Raw genomic sequence first — 9,539 nt, forward strand, 5'->3', positions numbered from 1 at the left:
ATCGGATTTGCTAAAGTTCTAGGCAATCCTCTAACTCAAGATCATATGAGAGCAAATATACTTCCTATTACGAATACTATGGAAATATTTTCATTTCTAGTCTTTGAGAATGATCTACATAACTTGAATGTGAAACTACAGCCAACACTGTTATTATGAACAAATTTGTAACCCATTTTATTTTATACGTACAGTTACTGGACTTTATACACCTTACTCTGCATTTATGTAGACATTTGATAAGTAATACAATTTTGTTACATTTCTTTGTGATTTGAATCAATTTTTTGTTTGTTTATAGATACTGTGGAAAAGATCTTTTAAACAAGACATTGGCGTCAGATGACAATATTCTGATTGTCAGGCTTGTGTCCAATGCTCGCAACAGTGGTGCTGGATTTAGATTTGAGGCACGCACTATTTCACCAGTGAAAAAAATGAGGACAACTCGATCATCTATTCCTCTGCTTGACTCGGTTAAGAGGATGTTGTCAGACAGTTCCCAAGACGATTAAGAACGCCAGGGATGAGACGTGGTCAACTGGCGGCTTATCGAACATAATACAGTCAATCACATTATGTAATATACTTGAAGAATGCGCATTCTCAGAAATGAGCCTCCTATTGATACAATTAGATGTATGTTTGATGGTAAATGATCAGGTATTCTGTTCTTGCTTCGTTCTAGTACTGATTTATCCAAAAAAACAAGCTTTTCTAATGATCAATGAACGTCATTTTGGGAAAGGTTTTCGCATGCAAGCTTTTCTATGATTTTGAATGAAAAACGAATCGGTTGACATGGCATGCAGAAGTGTGCAGGTACTTCATTCTACGCCATGGACAAACCGGATATTCGCAATGTATCATGGATAAACAATTTCCTTTAGAGGCAAAATGACGTTATAATTTGTATTTACTCAGACATAATTTTAATAAATTTTGCAATACAGTTCTCTGTAATCTGTTCTTTATCTGCATTAAGTTTACATGACAGCATTACGTTTAGATGACAGCATTAAGTTTTGATGACAGCTTTAAGTTTAAATGACAGCATTACGTTTAGATGACAGCTTTAAGTTTAGATGACAGCATTAAGTTTAGATGACAGCATTACGTTTAGATGACAGCATTAAGTTTAAATGACAGCTTTAAGTTTAGATGACAGCATGTTTATTTCTTACGACTCATCATACAGATTCTTAAGTTCCAAGCGAGAATTTCGTCCCTCAGAAATAGTGTATGGATATTAAAGGTACATCATTCACTCTGACGACCAATAAGCTCTTCATCACTAAATAATCAACCACGAATGAGAGTACAAGGTGAGGAGAAAGAAGCCAAAAAGTATATATTGTTAAACTAAGTGCAGTGATACGCAGCCTACGGTGAGATGATAGGTAATTAGGTTGATGGGCTCGTTTTTCTTACAGCATGCAATCTCATATATCCTTTAACTTTGTTATAAAATTCATTTGCCTGCGTTTTGTTCGCCGTATAAGAACTTTAGGTCCGTCACATTCATGTTAAATATACATCACTTACCAGTTGTTGTCTGTTAATGTTATTGTCATGACTTTGGGATCTGCAGTTTTAGTTTATCTGTTTCGTTTTCACAAAATTCAGTGGTTATGTTGAGCTGAATCCAGGTCCTTCATACATATGTGCTGTTCAGCTCAGTTTTAGGACCATCAAGAAAACTAGGTCACAGTTACATACTATTTATACTGTAGTGACCCGGTTGCTTTTAGTTCAGCTCTTTTGATGCTGCTGCTTGCACATGTATAAAACTGTTAGTAGCTGGGGATCTGGAAAAAGTCACAAAAATAGGTTACATTCACCTTCTGTTTTATTTTAGTTACAGTTTGTTTATGCCCCACAACTTGCAGTGAGTGCATCTTGCTTTGGTCTTGTCCGTAAGTACACATTTCAGTCAGCTTTAAAACAACAACAAAATTCCAAACGTAGACAAATCCAATCTTCCAATATATTTTAATGCTCGGGTAGAAAATTTAATTTGATTTTCAAGATATTATATCCAATGTTTTTACACGTCATTTTAAATTTTTGACATTTTTACACAAACTTGTTATCACGATTGTGCCAGTTTCACATGAGGTGAATTTGTTTTCGTATAGCTGCAGTGTAAAAGCATGATTTGATTTAATTCATCTTTCTTCCCTAAAACGAGTACACAGTTTAACAATGTGTTCGTGTATGAAACAGACTTTCTAACATGCTATGTTTTGATCTGAGCTTTGTATGTTCTTTGCCTATCGATATTATTTTATCAAGAGAATTTGATTCTAATTGCAATCTAATGATTGCTTGGAAAATGAAAGGGAAAGTTCGGACTAAAGCAAAGGGGCTCGTAGCGTTGCTTACAAATGACCTGTCATTCATGTACTATATAATAACTAAAAGGGAGGACACATCTCTCCTTTTAGCGCGACCCATTTAAGAACAAACACTGTTATTTCAAGCTATATTTCGCGTAGCGTAATACTTTTGATACCGATGTTTAGCTCAGGCATTTGACTTTGGATGCATATCCAAAGTTTGGCTTACTATCATACCTGTAAGGAATGCCAGACTATTTCCCCACACTACGACATGGCCGTGATGGCGCCTGCCTAATATGCAAGTGAAATCCCGCTGAATGGATTATTAATTGGTTAAAAGAAAATGACGTCCTGCATTTATTTATAACTTATTTTCAGTTGGCCGGCCAATGGACGAGCCGATTTATCATTTTTAAAAAACAGAGTTCTTTAAAGAGAAATTTTGTTTTACTGAATATACGTCGTAATTAATTTACGTGTGCAAACATTCTGGTATATACAATTATTATCAATTGTAGGAATCTATTGTTCATAAAAAAGAGTACAGTCAGTAGTGAAGTGGGGCACCCTACGTACAATGGGAATTAGCATTACAGGGACCCCTGGGTCAATCTACGTACAATGGAAATTTAACATGGCGAAAAATCGTGGGTCAATCTACGTACAAGGGGAATTTAACATGGGAATAAATCGTGGGTCACTCTACGTACAAGGGGAATTTAACATGGGATTTTTTTTAAATTTAAAAAAATTTTTTTTAAAAAAAGGGGTAGGCAATGGAAAGGCTATCTCTTTTCGAGAAATATGGGGGCCCTGAAAAGGGCCTTTGGGTTTTTTCTTCTTCTTCTTTTAACTTCTTAACTTCTTCCACCATCCTCTTATTTTGTCCATCATTCCTTTCTTCTTTTTCTTTTCTGTTTCCGGCAACCAGTCCGGGTGGCCCATGGCCCGGAACTTCTCTTGGATTTTCATCCAGTTTGTGTTCAGTTTTTCGAATTCATCCCTTTTTTTTCTATTTTCTTCTTCTTTTCTTTCCTTTAACCACTTTTCTTTGATCTTCTTGACCTCTTCGGTCAGCACATTCCTCATTAGTTCTTCAGCTTTCTTAAGTTTTTCTAACCCCCACTTCGCGAAACACCAATCTGTCCATTTTACAATGTCTTCTAGAAAGCACCTTGCACTCGTCACATGATCTATCGCTTCTTTTAACTTACCCACTTTGACATACGGTGGGTTAATTAAACCTCTGATTCTCTTCTCCTCATCCTGTATCATTTCTTTTACAATATTTACGGATAAGTGGAGGCTGGTTACTTGTCTTGAGACGAAGTCTTTTGTCACTGCATACCTCCATTCCTGTTCAACCCTTTCTACTACACTCAATCCATCTACCATCCAATACCAACTTCCCATAAGATCGTTATATAAAGCTGAAGCTGCTGGCATCTTCTTGTTTGCTTATTCCGTAGAATGGGTTCCAATGGCCAACACTGTTAGTTTTATACTCAAAGCGCGAACGTGAAGGAAAACATCCCCTAAAAACATAAAATTGATCTTACCTAGATCATGACCCAACAACGCGCGGACGTGAAGGAAAACATCCCCCCTACTTTCTCATTTCATATAATAAAACCCTAACTTTACTCTTCACATACGCTAAGAAACCCATAATCTACTATTCACACAAACATACCTGAGCTCTTACAAACACAAACACACAAACACACAAACTCATACCCTCACACTATCTTAAAAAAGAGTTAGTGTTTATTTTCACACTACTCTACCTACTCACATTGGCAAATTAATAGTTATTTCTTTTCTAGACTATTGGGTAGCCCTGAAAAGGGCTGTTTTTTTAAACTCCAGATGCACCTATCTAATGGTTGCACCTTCCTGGCCTGGCGCCGCACACGCATCTTCTTCCCCAGTCTTCTTTCACCTTTCTTCTGGGGAGCGCAGAGGGAGGATGATTCGCTTCAGCACCCCAATCCTCTGTTTCAGGAATATTAAACGACATCATCTCTTCTCTTTTCTTTTCCTCCTCTTCCCTCTGTCTTCTCTCCTCTTCTTCCTTCTTTATTCTTGCTTCTTCTACGATAGCCTCCGCTGATAGTTCGTTTACTATCCGCCTGGCATATTCCAGGTGCATCTGGAGTTCTAACAGTTTCACTATTCTGCTAGTCATTCTTCTGGCTGTGTTGATCAATCAACAAGGGTAGCTGGACTGCCGAACGAGTTTCAATTTATACTGAAAGCGCGGACGTGAAGGAAAACATCCCCCTAAAAACATAAAATTCATCTTACCTAGATCATGACCAAAAAAAAAAAACAACAACAACGCGCGGACCTAAAAGAAACACTCACTCACTTTTTTATGCTACCCATCACTATTGTAAAATTTTTTATAAATCACTTCAATAGACTATCCACATATGCAAGGCAATCCAATCTAACCCCAAATATACACCTCAAACAGCCAAAAAAAACCAAACATCATTTTAATCTACTATCCACACCAACCTACTTTATCACTTACAAACACAAACACACAAACACACAAACACATACCCTCATATTTTTAAGAGAGAGTTAGTGTTTATTTTCACACTACTCTACCTACACACATTGGCAAATTGATCATTACTTCTTTTCTAGAGTATTGGGGTAGCCCTGAAAAGGGCTGTTTTTTTGTTGTTTTTTTTTTTTTTGCCATGGCATTCTTTTTTAGTTTCTAAGAATGCGATGTCCTCTGAGGATAGACTTTCTGGCGATAGGTCTGCTTCTTCGGAAAGAGAAGAAGAACTCTTTGGTGTCGATACGACAATCGACAAAGCCTCTGTCAGCTTCAGGTTGTTGCTGCTGTTGCTGTTGTTGCTGCTGTTGCTGTTGTTGCTGCTGTTGCTGCTGTCTCTGAAGTCTGTACTTCTCCGTCCATTCTTCTTTTTCCCTGTTCACTTCTTCTCTGAAGAGCTCTTCTATCAGGTCTTCAGTGATTTTTAACATTCTCACATTCTCTATTTCTTCTGGCTTCGGTATCAGACTGTGTCTGACCCTATGCAAATTCACGTAGGCTTCGTTGAGCTTAGCTAGTTTGGAGCACATCTTCTTAGGAGGATGAGTCGACAATGGATGGCTAGACTGGAAACAACCCCGGTTATTATAGTGAAAGCGCGGACGTGAAGGAAAACATCCCCACACGATTTTCGATTCGCAACGTTCAGTGATTGTCATGAGAGGGATAGTAAGAAATGAAAGAGCATCAATTCAACATTCTTATAGCTAAACAAAAGACAAAGGCATTTTTTCAAAACACAACATTTTTTATTCAAAAATCACTTAACACTAAACAACAACTCCAACATTTTTAACAATAATCCAACACTATAACATCAAATAATTTTTTCAAATCACAAACTTTTTTTCTCAATGGACGATCTACTTTAAACAGGGCTGACAACGTTGTGAATGAAATTGTGATTTCCACTGTTGGAAATCATTAGGCCATTGATGGACACTACGTTTCCTAGCTTGAGACAAAAGATAAGCATAATGGTCACAAAACCATCGATCTACTTTCACATCGTTTCTAGCAGAAGAACGAGGATCAAAATGAGTCACTAAATGTTCTAAGGAATAGCCCAGGCTGCGATGATGCAGAAAATACACACAGTACTGTCCACACACCAAGGAATCTGTGCCTTGTAATTTCACGTTATTGAATCGGGTGGTTTGAGCATTTCTTCTCATAAAGTCGATGATATCGTCTTCCAAAGGGGGCAATCCGTACGAATCGAAATATTCCACACATCCTTCTTGAGGAAAGTAGACGGCTACCCAGTGGGTTCCTGGGAGATGACTTTCGTCCGTGTTGATCACGTAAGCTTGATGGTCTTTAGGTTTGCGATGAGGGAGTTCATCTTTAGCACAGACGACAGGATTCCAAGAAGCCGTATACGAACTATGGTTCAAAAGGTAATAAAGTTCCCAGGTATCCATTGATTTGTGTTTTTTTTCTTCTTCACAGGTAATAATAAGTCGTCAATTCGATCCTGACTTTTTGCTTGAAAATGTCTGACGAATAAACGGTTATTCGTTCTGTTTCCTCACTCTGATTCAGGAGAGCTTCGATACGATGGATCTCTTGAGTGGTTAATGGTGGACAAGAATGTTCACGCAAGTCTTTATACCACTGGTGCAACACGTCTTTGTTTGAGATGAGACTCCAAGCTTCGTCCAGATACTCGTCCAATTTTTCTTCTTGACTCAACATCAGGCATTTATCGTGTTGAATTTGACTGGGATGATCGTTTTGACATCCATAACAATTTTTCTTGATCAATTCCGTCATTTTGTCGACCAAGTGTTTGGCAAAACAGGAGACTAAATGGGCTTCTTGTTCTGGCCATCTCGACTTCATCATGACAATTTCTTCGTCTTTGTCTTGGGATTCTCCTTCCACGGTCTCCTCACATTTCATGTCCAAAGTTTCTTCACTAGGTAAAGAGGGATAACAGTCTTCCATGGCTTCTAGTAATCTAGAATGACTTCTCTCAAACTGTTGATTTCTATCGTATTGTCAAATTCTGCATACAGGATCACGTTCAACGTTGGATCAGCAGGGTCTCGATTTGCAAACTGAATTTCCACACGAATCTGGCCAGATTTTATAGGGTGGAAATGTCCCTCGTCGCTGCCTTGGTCTGGAGTGAAATCGAAAGCCCACAAAGCGTAGCCTCCTGCATAATCTTCGTACGTAATACCGTGACTGGTATTGGTTCCTAACTGTCCGGTGGCTTCGTACAGGGACAAGTACGATCTCAAGTAATTGTTCTGGGCAAAGTTAGGCTCAAAGGGTCGTGTACACAAGGTCTTGCCGTCACGACTGACTTCGATTTTGGACACGCTAGAGTGTCGAAACTCAAAAGGATTTTCGTTGTGAAGTCCATTGAAAGCTGAATTCCTGACGATACCAACGATCAAACGCTTGGGTAACTGTCCTTGGAACAGATGATCTTCGATCATGGATCGCTGTCCAACAGGAATGGTGAACGTTTTCACTTCCACACGTCGTATGGGATACTTGGCGGTCGTTCTGCTCAACGTCTGACTGATGTCGTTTCCCACTTTAGGTAACACTTCCACACGGCGTACGTAAAGTCTGGCTTCTTGGATAACAGTTTTGTATTCGTTGGCATGGGCCATCAAATGGAAAGCGGCAGTGCTACGATTCAGTCTCAGGCGAATATCAACTCCGTTCAGTAAATACTTTTCTTGTAACCACATGTCCAAATGCAAACGATCCATCAGTTCTAAACTACGTCCTTGCAAAATTTTAGTTCTACGTGTGTTAAACCCCACATTGTGAGGATTGTCATCTTCTGTCAGGGCTGTGTCGCTAAACGTGCCTGCACCTGCCGTGTCAGGTTTCCATACCACGCAAGCATCCAGATGAGTATTCTTGGCTTCTTTTCCGTACGTCAAGAGATTTTCCAAGTAGGCACGATATGGGTAAGTATCCATGCTGCTGCTGACCAGTTTGTTATTCAAGTACAAGTCCACTTCGCTGAACAAGGAATGCATGAAATTGTTGACGGGCGCTACCCTATCATTGGCTCCAGGATTGGTGTTGTCAGTTTTGATCACTTTGACTTTCAAATACAGGTAACTGCTATTCAGATCGATGTAATCTTCGGGTTGTCCTTTGATTTCGAACTCGATGGGAGCGGAATCCGTCAAAGAGGAGACGGGATGAAATTCCACCCACTGGGATTCTTGCATCGTCATCATGGTGGGGGGCATGGCAAACATATCCAGTTCCGTCTTGGAACAAGCACATGACTCTCGGTGCATCATTTTTTCTGTGTCTCAATAATCGAAAACGTCTAAGTCTCGAACGGTTCTTCTTTTCTTGGCTTTTCTAGCTTGAAGTCTGGTGAAAGGGTGTTTTCTTCGTCGTCTCTTTCTGCCTTGTCCTTGCTGAATGCCTGACTCGGTAGCGTGCAGGGCATTTATAGGTGTGTCTCGTCGGCCTAAAATGTCTTTACCCGTTTGCAGCAGGACATTTTTGCCTGCCCTCATGAAGGCTTCTTTAGGGTTTTGTTTGTCGATGATGACATTTTGGAGAAATTCTTTGCCTTGCGTCAGTGCCGCATCTTTCAAGGCGTGCAATCCGCGTGTCACCATCGGTTTCAACACCGGGGCCACCGAACGAAAGGCCGATTTTAACATGTCTCCTAAACCGTGTCCTCGCTGTCGTGCAACCCCTTGGTACACTGGATACATGACTTACTTACGAATCGTGAGAGAACCGTTTTCGAAAATGGAGTTTCACCGTGACTTTTCCTTTGGTAAATGGAATATTTTGTCCCAGATCTCCTTTTATAGTAATGTTGACCGTGTCCAAATACGACTTGCTGACTGGCAAATAGTGAGGATGGACAAATTCGCGGTGGACGTGGTAAGTGTTTCCACCTTCCTCGTCAGCGTTCGCGGCAGAATCCACTTTGAAAGGAATGACACGCAGTAACGGTACGGAGGTGTGTCCCACCACGTTATACTCCACCACATCGGAGTACACGAACATCAAATTCAGTCCTTGGTTCAGTTCTACTGGGGTACGAAATAACTTGCTAAAAGACTCGTTGTCGTAAACGATGGGTAATTCGTTGTTCTTGAGTATGCTCATTCTCAGGTTCATGTCTCCGCCCAACATGTCAAACAATTCAGGACAAAATAAAATGGACATGATTTTACTCCGCTCAAATCTCATCGAGAAGCGACGAGCTGTTTTGTGGTACTCCATGGTGACACTTTTGTTAACATGCTCCAAAGCTTTCCCAAACACGGCATTAAACCTGGAGGCTATGGTGCTGACCAAATGTTGACCACTAAAATAATAGCCTGGGGAAATGAAAAAGTGGTAGGTCCACTTTTGAGTTTTCTCATTATAGGTTTTATTGTCATATATGACTTTCTTATTCAACTCCTGTTGCAATGGCTCGTCATGAACTTCCACATGAAAAAAATTTTGATTGGGAAGGACATTGAGGACTTGGGTTGGGTGAATGATTTCCACTAAAGCCACTTCCCAATGGGCTTCGTGATCTAAGGGGATGGCCTGAGGTAATTTGGCCGTGTAACAGCACAACGTGTTGTGGGGAAACACCTCCATGGAACTGTCACTGGGTAAGGTCA

The 9,539-nt window shown here is 40.0% G+C and overlaps 1 protein-coding gene across 1 annotated transcript in view; it reads left to right on the forward strand.

The window, feature by feature from the left end:
* Positions 1–952, forward strand: part of LOC149784897 (blastula protease 10-like) — a 63,043-nt gene extending 62,091 nt beyond the window's left edge. The window contains exon 13 of the mRNA XM_089978483.1: positions 302–952. Within this exon, the coding sequence (XP_089834609.1) occupies positions 302–515 (214 nt within the window). The 3' untranslated portion in view covers positions 516–952. The remainder of the gene's footprint in view (positions 1–301) is intronic.
* The last annotated feature ends 8,587 nt before the right edge of the window (positions 953–9,539 follow it).

This window comes from Sinohyriopsis cumingii, chromosome 13 (assembly GCF_028554795.1).
Source record: "Sinohyriopsis cumingii isolate HCF-2022 chromosome 13, ASM2855479v2, whole genome shotgun sequence".
Classification (NCBI taxonomy): Eukaryota; Metazoa; Mollusca; class Bivalvia; order Unionida; family Unionidae; genus Sinohyriopsis; species Sinohyriopsis cumingii.